The sequence below is a fragment of the Zingiber officinale genome, chromosome 5A, assembly GCF_018446385.1.
Source record: "Zingiber officinale cultivar Zhangliang chromosome 5A, Zo_v1.1, whole genome shotgun sequence".
NCBI lineage: Eukaryota > Viridiplantae > Streptophyta > Magnoliopsida > Zingiberales > Zingiberaceae > Zingiber > Zingiber officinale.
The window spans coordinates 138,174,219-138,186,055 of NC_055994.1; the positions used below are offsets into that span (position 1 = coordinate 138,174,219).

Below are 11,837 nucleotides of genomic sequence, written 5' to 3' on the forward strand. Positions count from 1 at the left end.
TATAATAGCTCAAACCAACCGCAAGACAATTGGGAAATTGTACTGACCATGTCGTTATGAAATGTGATTAACGTTATCAAGATGAACAATCGGGAGTGGTGGGTGTTTGATAATCTAAATTGGGTGCAATAGACATCAATAAACCTTTGATGATTAAGTGGAAATCTTTTTTATTTATGGTCATTTTTTTATACCAAGTATTCAGATCAGACGCTTGATCGGCCGCAAGTGCGTCGTTTATTTATGATCATAGTTTTATATAGTAGTTGAACAATCAATTTTTATTTATGCTTTTTTTTATGTCGCCATCGTAATAATTTCCCTCCACCAAATCCCCGGATTTTACTTTCCATTTCATTATTAATTCCATTATCACATCCCTCCCTCTAAGCGATCTTCTTTCCTTTTTCTCACCTTCATTCACCATGAATTCCTCCTCTATGCCGCCGGCGCCGCTTTTATTATTCCTCGCTCTCGCACTAGCTCTATTCATCGAGCCGATTCTCTCCGACTACTCCCCGCCGGAATGCCCTTACCCCTGCCTACCGCCGCCGACGTCGGTCGCCTATTACCCGCCCCCGCCACCTCCCTATGCCTGGAGCAACTACCCTCCGCCGCCGCAGGATTCCGGCTACCCGAACTTGCCTCCGCCTCCCCCGCAGCCGTACAACTTCCCTCCGCCATACTATTCGCTGCCGACGCCTCCGCCGCCGAACCCGATCCTCCCGTGGTTCCCTTTTTACAACAGGAATTCGCCGTCGGAGTCCGCCGCGGCTCGCCACGACCCCATCTCCGCCGTTCCGTTACTCGCTCCGCTGCTGTTACTCTCAGTCCTTCTTAGTACGTAATTATTCGCCTGTTAATTGTGTCATCAATCCCATTCGCGTCGTCTTAATTAGCTTCGTTTCCGTTCTTCGTCAATAAATTTTTCATGCATTTTTTACTTTTACGTTGTAAAAATTTGACGATGCTATTAACTGCGTACGCATGCCAAATTAATCACGAATATTGTCAACTAAATTGAAGCATTTGTGGTTGACTTTTCTTTCACAATGTATCACATTTAATTTGTGTACAGTAAAATGATCAAAACGCCCTTGAATCGGGCAGAACGGCAACTAAACTGGAAAGGCAACGCTGATCAAACAAGGAGGAATTGACAGATTCCGCAAGATTGAAATTTCTTGTGAAGTTTCTACAAAAGCATTGCAATAGCATCGCCTCGATCGTAATCGTAGATAATGAGTGAAAGCAATGGAATTCGGCCTTGCTTCAATTTAAATAATATAAAAAGAGGATTTAATTAACAAATAAATTAATGTCCAAACAAAAAGCCACCAAAGTGAAGAAAAAGACTTTTTTATATGCCTTGAACACGTTCAGTGGAGGGAATAGGCGGTAATTGGGACGTCAACATCCCCTTTGGAGTCATGGCTGGAAGTTTTATTCTTGCTCGATCGTTTAATTGCACGTCACCCAATTGCATCCTCCACCATTACCACAGAAGAAAGAATTAGAGATCAGACCGGTGGCGGCGATGGCCGGTCGGATTCCATGTCTGAAAGTCATCCACCTTCTGCTGCTGAGCTTCTTGATGGTTCCTTTCCTCCTCTTGCTGACTCTGCAAAGAACACGGATGGATCCTCTCTCCCTCTGTAAGTCGATTTGGCCTCGAATACACAGCGAATCTCTATGCCTCGTGCTCACGTTTGGCCTTGAATTCCTTGTGCAAATTCGTTCACAGTAAATTTGCAGGTATCCACGAGAGCAAGTTTAGAGTTCAAAGTGCTTGAAGAGAGCACCAGGATCATCGATGAAGGCGGTAAGTATTCATGAGCTATATATCATATTCTTTGCACCATAATTTAATAGTTCTTGGTTTAAAAATTAGTTCTTTTGTTTTGGCGTCTTAGATACGTTTTCTTATTAAGAAAAAGCTGAAAACAGAACTCGTTTGATAAGGCAGCAATTTGTTTTGGCTGCACCTTTGCAGTTGGTGGCCCACAGAAATGGACCGCATGCTAATCTGTTTTATCTCATTGTAGTCAAACTACTTCATTAATTTTTACGTGTTGATTTTGGCCAAATATTGTTAAAAGTCAATTTTGGTGAACAAGGAAACCCATCAATGGTGGCTGTGGTGGGAGATTGGCTTCCCCACTAGCTAAGAAAAGAAAGCTTAGCATTATATCGTTCACATTCTTTGAGTAGACTAGATAAAGTTTATTTGTGGGATGATGATATCACATTCTAGGGTTTAAATTTGATCCATTACTCTGGTGGCTCTGTTAGACAATGCGATATTTGTACTTCCGGATTTAGTTTGGTCATCTCCAAGATTGTTTGTACTTCTGGATTTATTTTGGTTATCTCTAAGATTAGTTGATTTGAAAAAAGAAAATGATCCTTTAAAATATAAGAGTTGTAGAAGAGAGTGATCCTTTACCCGGATGGCTGTTGGGCGACACAACGCGATGCTTGCACTTCTGGATTTAGAGGTGTTAATTCGGATGAGTTCATTGAGCTTTAGGTCGAAGTAAGGATATTATAAAAAATAATCACAACCTGAATTCAATTCGAACCCAAACACGACTTAAAAACTCTAAACCCGAACCTGAACATGAACTTTGATAACTTGATCAACCCGAATACCTAATTGATCCGATTAAACAAGGCTTTTTTTTACTATTTCTTCTATAATTTTTCACTTTTATTTTAATACTTATCATTCTTATACTAATCTTTTACTATTATATACATAAAGCATCTTAATTTTTAAAATAAGATTTAATGTAATTCAAAAAAAATCCCTAACAGTCCATCCAAACCCAACCTGATTCAAATACAATAAAAAAAATCTCAATTCGAATTCGATCCGAACCCAAAATCCCCCAACCTGAATTTGATATTTTCGAGTCTGACTTGGATTGGATTAGTAGTTGGATTTATTTTTGAAACCCCTATCTGGATTTATCTTTCAAAATGTTGGATAGTTCGATTATAAACAAAAAATTGATCCTTTGAAAAATAAGAGTTGTAGAAAGAATGATTAAGCTGAAACAGAGATTCTTGCCAGAGTTTTGGATATCTGATTGTGCTTACCGAACTCATTGAACTCGCAGATGGCGAAATGGCGGGAAAAGCAATTGCTTTGAGATCAGAAACAGCGGCAGCAGCAGCAGGAGGAGGAGGAGGAGGAAGTAATTGGAAATTTCTAATTAAATTGGAGAAATTGTAAAAATTAAAAAGGTATTTTAAAAATTAAGGAATTGATAAATAATGCAGACGAGGAAAGCGCACTGCATTCTCTGATTCAGGAACAGAGCAACAACAATACTGAAGTAAACACGGAAGATCTTGCGGCAAACAAAGAACTAGAGCAGCATCGTCATGTAGCTGGTCAGATTGTGATCATCCTGATCGTGCTCGTTTTTTTGTTCGAGAATCTGTTGCAGATCAGATTGTGTTTTTTAGATATTGTTACAGATGATACGGTTTCGAAGACGACGATCGCCTGCGACTTCTCTCAACGCCGGACGGACACGTGCGTGCTGCACGGCGACGTCAGAATCCTCCCCTCCTCCTCCTCCGTCGTCCTCGTCAGGACGCCGCACGACACCCTGCCGGAGAACGCCGCGTACTCCCTCCGCCCCTACGCTCGCAAGTGGGAAACGCCGGTCATGGAACTGATCCGGCCAATCTCCATCGGCGCCGTCTCCGCCGCCCAGGAATGCGGCGTCCACCACGCCGTCCCCGTCGTGGTCTTCTCCACCGGAGGATTCGCTGGCAAGAACTTCTTCCATGATTTCTCCGACGTCCTCATCCCCCTCTTTATCACCTCCTTCCACTACCGCGGCCGCGTCCAGTTCCTGATCACCAATTTCAACAGGCGTTGGGTCGGCAAGTACGCCGTGATCTTGAGCCGCATGTCCGACTACGAGGTCATCAACCTCGACGGCGACGAGAGGGTGCACTGCTCCGGGAAGGCCCACGTCGGGCTGATGAGCCACAGCGAGCTGGTCATCGACCCGGCGAGGACGCCGGGCAACTACTCCATGGCGGACTTCAGGGAGCTCCTGCGGTCGAGCTTGTCGCTGAAGAGGAGATCGATCGGAGAGGGGAAGAATTATTATTCGAAGCCGAGGTTGCTGCTCATGCTCAGAAAAGGGTCGCGAGAGTTGACCAACAAAAGGGAGGTCGTCGCGTTGACTCGGAAATTGGGGTTCAAGGTGATCGTTGCAGGGCCGGAGCAGACTAAGAACCTGTCGCGCTTCGCCGGCGTGGTGAACTCCTGCGCCGTGATGATGGGGGTCCACGGGGCGGGGTTGACCAACATGATATTTCTCCCGGAGAAGGCCACGCTGGTACAGATCATCCCGTGGGGCGGGCTGCGGTATGCCTGCAACCACGACTACGGCGATCCGACGGCGGCGATGGGGATCAGGTACTTGGAGTACGAGGTGGGGAGGGAGGAGAGCTCGCTGGTGAAGCAGTATCCGAAGGATCACCCGGTGTTCACGGATCCGGAATCGGTGCACCGGCAGGGATGGAACGCGATTTGGGCGGTGTTCCTCAACAGACAGAGCATAAAGTTGGACGTGAAGAGGTTCAAGGGGGTCTTGCAGGAAGCCATGCGATCTTTTCTTTCTCGATGATAAATTGAGTGGAAAATTGGTTTTGGATATTGGTTGGATTAAATTTGATTTTAGCTGTGTCGATCCCATTTAAACAATAATTAAAAATGTCAAATTCGATTGAAAATAAGTTTATAGAAATATCTTGTTTGTAAAATTTGGATTAATGTAAATGAAACAAACTACAAAAAGAAATGCGACATTATTGATTCGGTGGGTTGGGTCGACTCCCGTCTGCTATTGACTTCGACTGAGTCAGCTGTGGTCGAACAAACATTCCAGTACTGACTCGATCTTAAGCTTTGCTGGACTCGGTAAAGTCACTCTGATTGGTTCCGAGCTCCCCACGAGCACAGTTGACCTAATCCGTGATCAGTCTGACTCAATCCGACTCGATCTAGGTGCAGTCAAGACTTCAAATAACTCGGGTTTGTGTTGACCGAGCCAAGCATATGCCACGCGCGCAAGTCTATATTGATCATGTGAAGGCCCTGCCATACCATGTGTCACTCATATTTATCCCACATCAATAATAATATTTGTATTACAATATTATTTGAATACAGTAATATGGATGATCCGGCGGATAGAACAGGGGGCCCCCGTTTTGAGGGGTCGACGCCACATGGAAGTCAAAAGGCCAGGTGGACCGGGCAGCTGACCTGAGAAGGATGGGGCGACCTCCAGGCCGGCCGGATAGGAGTCGGGATTCCGGCGCTCGATTGAACAGTAACAAGGGGCCGAGCGGAGGTCATGCTTGGCCGAAGATATAAGGTAACATAGTGCTAACAGTCCCTACATAGCACCCTACCGAAAATCTCCCCAGTATATCGATGCAAACGGCAGGCCGGACGTGATGGGAGTGTCGTCCAGCCGTCGCGTAAGATGAGGGCCGTCCGGATGGCACTCCCCGTCCAGCCGGCCGGACGGACGCCCTAGCCTGTGGTAGGTAGAGAAAGACAAGAACATCTTATGACAACTGTCAAGTCCTAGGGCTAGGCCATACTCCAAGTCTGACAGCGAGGTGTTCTCTTGTCCCATCGAAGACGTGCTTGGACTGTAGCAGTATGGCGTCAGGTAAGCTTTCTGACAGACACATACCGAGGTATGAGCTGCGAACACGTATGCGCCTCGGTGGATGTGCAGAAGCTCTTTCACCGCTCTATATAAAGAGCCTCATACTTCGCCGGAGGTACACGTTCAACACCTTTGGAGCCACTTTTTTCACTACTAACTTGCCTGACTTGAGCGTCGGAGGGTCGCCGCCGGGAACCCCTTCCCGGCCCGACTTCTGTGCTGGTTCGCCGGAGGTTCGTGCAACCAGTCGAAGACCCATGTCAGCAATCGGAGAGCGCCACGTGCCCAGCGTCCGTTGATTCAGTATTCGGACAGGATCAATTTGGCACCGTATGTGGGAACGCTCCTGCATCCGATCGGAAGCAATGGACGAAGCTGGACGACCGCATTCGGTGATGCTCTCCACAGAGGAACTCGATGCGTTGATCGAGACAAGAGCTGCCAAACTTATGGAGCAGAGACAAAAGTCACAAGCTGAGCGGGCAGAGCAACAAGCAACATCAGCATCAGGCGGCCGAGCGGAAGCACCTCAGGCCACCGTAGCATTCCATCGGGCCCTATTCCGCACGCCTGAAGTCACAGCAGCTAATAGAGATTGGGGATCATCTTCGGATGAAATGCCGAGACGAGGGGACAGAAAAGGGAAAGCCCCCCGAGAGGACTCATCGCCTGAACGGATCAACCGCCAATTTTCAGAGGCTATTCTACGAGACCCTCTGCCCAAGCACTATGTGCCTCCGACGATCGGCGAATACAATGGGACCACAGATCCAGACGATCATTTGGGTAAATTCGACAACACTGCTACCCTTCACCAATATACCGATGGGGTAAAATGTCGAGTTTTTCTTACCACCCTCTCGGGATCGGCCCAACGGTGGTTTCGGAGGCTGCCGGACGGATCCATCACCAGCTTCAAAGACTTCCGAACGGCCTTCCTCCATCACTTCGCCAGCAGTCGGCGCTGCCAGAAAACTAGCGTGAGCCTGTTCGCCATCAAACAAGAGCCAAGAGAGCCGCTCAGAGCTTACATCCAACGGTTCAATCAGGTGGCTATGGACATTCCAACGGCCACCTCAGAGACAATGATGAACGCATTTACACAAGGCCTCGTGGATGGGGACTTCTTCCGCTTGCTCGTTCGGAAGCCGCCTCGAGACTACGATCACATGCTACATCGAGCCAATGAGTACATCAACGTGGAGGAGGCCCAAGCGGCTCGAAGAAAGGAAACTCCGACTGATCGGGCTCCACTTGCCGAGCGGAAGCCTCACACCACTCACCAACCGCCAAGAGGACCAAGGGCCGAAGCAATCCGCTCCCCTCATGTGAGGTCCCACGTGCAAGAAGTAGCAGCCGAGCGGCCCAAGTCGAAGAAGAAATGGACTCCCATGTTCTGCTCATTCCACCGAACGGACACGCACAATACCAGAGATTGTCGGAGTCTTCCCCTGATCGCCCATCCTGTTCCCCGGAATGGTGGTCGTAGATCACCATCGTCCGATAGGAGGCAGAGGCCTCGTATTGCCGAGCGGACAATACCAGATAGGCGGCAAAGGCAAACTCCCGAGCGACATCATACACCGAGGCGTGAAGACAACCCCCGGATGTCTAGAGAGCGGCCTAGACCGTCCGTCCGGGAGGAAGAGAATAGAAGCAACATTTCCAGGGGCGAGATCAGCATTATAGCAGGCGGGCCGACCGGAGGTGACTCTAACCAAGCAAGGAAGGCGAGCGTCCGACAGCTCCAAATCCATGCAGTCGGCTGCAGCCAAGAGCGGGCGAGCGGACCTGAAATCAGTTTCGGGCCTGGGGACTTGGAAGGAGTTGAAGTACCCCACGACGACGCTCTCCTCATCAAAGCGGTAATAGCCAATTACACTATTCACCGCGTATTTGTTGACACAGGAAGCTCAGTCAACATCATATTTAAGAAAGCGTTCGATCAGCTACAAATTGATCAAGCCGAGCTGCTACCCATGACAACCCCCCTATACGGGTTTACGGGTAACGAAGTTCAGCCGGTCGGACAGATCCGGCTGGCTATCTCGTTGGGAGAAGAGCCGCTCAGGAGGACGAGGACAGCAAACTTCGTGGTGGTCGACTCTCCCTCGTCCTACAACGTCATTTTGGGACGACCGGCGCTCAGTGAGTTCCGAGCGGTCGTTTCCACCTTCTATCAGAAGATCAAGTTCCCAGTGGAGGATAGAGTGGGTGAAGTACCGGGAGATCAACTAGCAGCTTGGCGATGCTACGTCGAGATGGTCCAAGCAGAAGTCAATTCCGCTCGGAAGGCGCCCCGGATCGAGGTAAACGCCATCACTGAAAAGCCACCCTCTTTAATTTATGAAGAAAAAGAGGAAGTGCAGATTCACCCAACCCGATCGGAGGCCACGACCTTTATTGCGTCCGATCTGGAGGCCAACCAGAAGGAGGAAGTGATCAAATGCCTCCAGAGAAATTGTGACGTCTTCGTCTGGTCGACGCATGAGCTGCCCGGAATTTCGCCGAGCATAGCGCAGCACGAGCTACACGTCCGACCGGATTCTCGGCCGGTGAAGCAAAGAAAAAGAGATTTCAGCGCCGAGCAGAATGCCATCATCCGGGCGGAGGTGGAGAAGCTTCTGGAAGCCGGTCATATACGCGAGGTGCAGTTCCCGAGCTGGCTGACGAACGCAGTATTAGTCTCCAAGCCGGGCAACAAGTGGAGAGTATGCATAGATTTTCGGGATCTCAGCAAGGCTTGCCCGAAAGACTTTTATCCTCTGCCCCGGATAGATCAGCTGGTGGACTCTACGGCCGACTGCGAATTAATATGTATGCTCGACGCTTACCAAGGCTATCATCAAGTGCCGCTCGCCCGTGAAGATCAAGAAAAAGTCAGATTCGTGACGGCCGACGACACCTATTGCTATAATGTGATGCCGTTCGGATTGAAGAATGCGGGAGCCACATATCAGCGTTTGATGAATAAAATATTCAGAGAGCAGATCGGGCAAAATCTGGAAGTATACGTGGACGACATTCTCATCAAGTCCGTCGAGCGGCCGATCTCTTCAAAGACATGGAGGAAACCTTCCGAACGTTACGCAAATATGGAGTCAAGCTAAATCCCCAGAAGTGCCTATTCGGAGCAAAAGGAGGGCGTTTCTTAGGGTACATAGTGACCGAGCGGGGTATCGAAGCAAATCCCAGCAAAGTAAAAGCCCTACAAGACATGCCGCCCCCAAGAAATCTGAGGGAAGTGCAGCGTTTGACCGGTCGGATAACTGCTTTGTCCAGATTCATATCCAAAACCGCCGACCGGAGCCTTCCTTTCTTCAAAATCTTGCGCAAGGCCACTAAATTTCATTGGGACGAAGAATGCGACCGGGCATTCGAAGATTTAAAGGCATATCTGAATTCTCTCCCGGTATTAGCCAAGCCGGCTGCGGGTGAGCCACTTTGTATCTACCTATCCTCGACCGAGCAGGCAATCGGCTCGGCACTAGTGAGGGCGAGCGGAGAGGAGTCTGTGTATTTCCTTAGTCATATTTTAAAAGATGCTGAATCTCGCTACAGTGGGCTCGAAAAGCTGGCTTTTGCTCTGGTCCTCGTCGCTCGGCGACTTCGCCCCTACTTCCTGGCGCATACCATCATTGTCAAAACCAATAGCCCGCTCGGGCGTGTATTACTGAATCCAGAAGCGTCCGGAGGCTCATCAAATGGACGACAGAGTTAAGTGAATTTGACATCCAATACCAACCCCGCTCGACAATCAAAGCGCAGTCCTTGGCCGATTTTGTGACTGAGGTGCAGAATTCAGAGTCGGAAGCTATGTGGAAAATATTTGTGGGCGGATCATCCACTCGGCTCGGAAGTGGGATTGGAATACTGCTGCTCTCCCCTCAAGAAGAAAAGATGCACTTATCCGTCCGGCTGGATTATAAAGCTACAAACAATGAAGCAGAGTATGAGGCCCTTATAGCCGGCTTGCAGGCAGCACGACATGTGGGAGCCGGTCGGGTAACGCTTCATTCGGATTCCCAGTTGGCCGCTCAGCAGCTCTCTGGTACCTTTGAAATTAACAGTGCTTGGCTCAAGGTCTACGCTGAAGCCTTTGAGAAGCTTAAAGCCAATTTTAGAGAAGTTATTGTCCAGAAGATACCCAGAACAGAAAATCAAGCGACCGATGAGTTAGCCAAACTCGCGAGCTCAATAACGCCGGTCGCCATTCAGCAGCCAATTGAACAAGTATTGTTGGTGGCGCACATCGACCGTATGGAAGGCATTACGTTCCCGAGCGACTGGAGGACACCCATCATGGAGTTTCTGCGCTCGGGCGCCACACCGTCCAATCAGAATGAAGCCCAGCTGCTAAGGAGGAGAGCCGGTCGATTCACACTCATCGGCGATCAACTTTACAAAAAGGTTTTCTCACGCCCGCTGTTGAAATGCATGAGCTCGGAGGACTCGGCTTACATCCTCCAAGAAGTACATCAAGGATCATGCGGAGGGCATCCGGGCGGACGATCGCTGGCTAAGAAGATCCTGTTGGTCGGGTACTTCTGGCCAACCTTACAAGTAGACGCCGCTCGGACCGTGTCTGTAACGCCCGCCCTCCCTGCTACCCTAAGGGACGGGGCTACGATACTCTACGTATAAATTTTTCTTTTTAAAACAGCGGAAGACTTAAAATAATTTTCATAGTTTTAATAAAACTTTTCTTTTAAATTTCTTTTGAACTATACTATCACATGGCATCAAAAATCATAACATCAAATCCAGTGGAACCATAATGTCAAACCACACATGTTTAGGTATCACAAGTCATAAAATACCAATGCATAGTTCTTTAAAGAAACTTTGAGCAGGTTCTTATTTATTTGGTTGGCTAGCCACTGCCACACACATCTTCGTTGCCCCTCCTGCTGCTCCTCTAACTCATCCAGCTTTTTCCTTTATCTGTGGTACAAGGAAAGTAAGCTATGAGCACTCATGGCTCAGTAAGTTCCTTTCCTACTCACTAAAACCAACAATCAGCACATAATCAAGAATGCATCAACAAGTCATAATCTCAACTAATCATGGCATAACATAGCATTCTATTCAAGCATATCATGCATCATAATATAATCACAACTAGTCATAGCATATCAAGCATCACCATTGCCGAAACATATATATAGTGCATTGCATAAAACATAGCTAGACATGGTATAACAACAAGTATCATGGTATATCAAAGCATGGCCGAAACATGTATATCAAAGCATCATACTATGGCCGAAACATGTACATCAAGGCATCATCATATCCATGGCCGAAACATGTCTATAAGGTATAGCATGAACATAACATAATCATACCTTATCATGGCATATCATAATCAAGAGCATAACATGAAACATAGCATAATCATAAGGTGTATGCAATATGATTTTGGAAAACATGTATCCGCAAAACATGTGTATGTCTCATGATCTTTAAAACCATTTTCTTTTACATATATACTTGAAAATAATCTCAACATAAGGGGGATCCCGACTATGTACCACTTACATATTGCACGCAACCTTGTAGGTCCAAGGTAGCAAGTCTTGAACCCTACGAGGCAAACATGTTGGAGCAATCCCAATGGTCCGTGCGACCATGTGTTTTGGTGTTTGGGCAAAGGGTTTAAGTTAGGTTCACCCTTGTATTTGATATGTGTATTTGAGTTGTGCAGGTTTGCAGGATACACATGTGACTCAGGTTGATGGCTTCGGGTCTGGTGAAGGATGGAGCATCTGAGGGACCATGGACAAGGCAGCGAGGACAAGGGCCGAGGGAAGCGACTTCGAGGCATAAGCGAAGGATGGCATTGGGGACGAGCCGAGGGCTTGAATGCATCCGAGGGACGAGAGCCAAAGGAAGTAGGCTTGAAGGTAAAAGGTCAAAGCTGCAAAGGAAGCATCAAGTGAGTCATAAGGGTGAGGGTACGAGTGCACGAGAGATTGTACTCGGAGTAAAATCCTAGTTTTTAGGGTTTTACTGTAGCAGTACTGTAGGGCTATTGTAGCAGTACTGTAGCGCTACTGTAGCAGTACTGTAGCAGTCGACTGTATGTTTTGGCAGTCGACTGGTGCAGTCGACTGGGGCAGTCGA

At 48.0% G+C, this 11,837-nt stretch overlaps 2 protein-coding genes across 5 annotated transcripts; both read left to right on the forward strand.

Annotated features, from left to right (window-relative positions):
* Window positions 1-355: 355 nt before the first annotated feature.
* On the forward strand, window positions 356-1,002 carry LOC121982064 (leucine-rich repeat extensin-like protein 3). The gene has a single exon (XM_042534939.1). The coding sequence runs from the start codon at window positions 426-428 to the stop codon at window positions 846-848; it is 423 nt and encodes a 140-aa protein (XP_042390873.1). The 5' UTR covers window positions 356-425; the 3' UTR covers window positions 849-1,002.
* A 277-nt stretch (window positions 1,003-1,279) lies between these two features.
* LOC121982063 (alpha-1,3-arabinosyltransferase XAT3-like) lies at window positions 1,280-4,791 on the forward strand. 4 transcript variants are annotated; one of them, XM_042534936.1, is made up of 5 exons: window positions 1,284-1,655; window positions 1,745-1,822; window positions 3,123-3,200; window positions 3,286-3,399; window positions 3,487-4,791. In XM_042534936.1, the coding sequence occupies exons 1-5, from the start codon at window positions 1,538-1,540 to the stop codon at window positions 4,653-4,655; spliced, it is 1,557 nt and encodes a 518-aa protein (XP_042390870.1). In that variant the 5' UTR covers window positions 1,284-1,537; the 3' UTR covers window positions 4,656-4,791. The 4 variants fall into 4 exon arrangements, with proteins under 4 accessions (XP_042390872.1, XP_042390868.1, XP_042390870.1 ...); XM_042534935.1 differs by having other exon boundaries at window positions 1,286-1,655; window positions 3,475-4,791; XM_042534938.1 differs by having other exon boundaries at window positions 1,280-1,655; window positions 1,756-1,822; window positions 3,286-4,791.
* Window positions 4,792-11,837: the final 7,046 nt, after the last annotated feature.

Coding starts and splice junctions, on each gene's coding strand:
- LOC121982064 (XM_042534939.1), top strand. CDS start 426: ATGAATTCCTCCTCTATGCCGCCGGCGCCGCTTTTATTATTCCTCGCT.
- LOC121982063 (XM_042534934.1), top strand. CDS start 1,538: ATGGCCGGTCGGATTCCATGTCTGAAAGTCATCCACCTTCTGCTGCTG. Junction 1,823..3,122: donor CAGGATCATCGATGAAGGCG/GTAAGTATTCAT, acceptor TTGAACTCGCAG/ATGGCGAAATGGCGGGAAAA. Junction 3,201..3,285: donor AGGAGGAGGAGGAGGAGGAA/GTAATTGGAAAT, acceptor TAAATAATGCAG/ACGAGGAAAGCGCACTGCAT.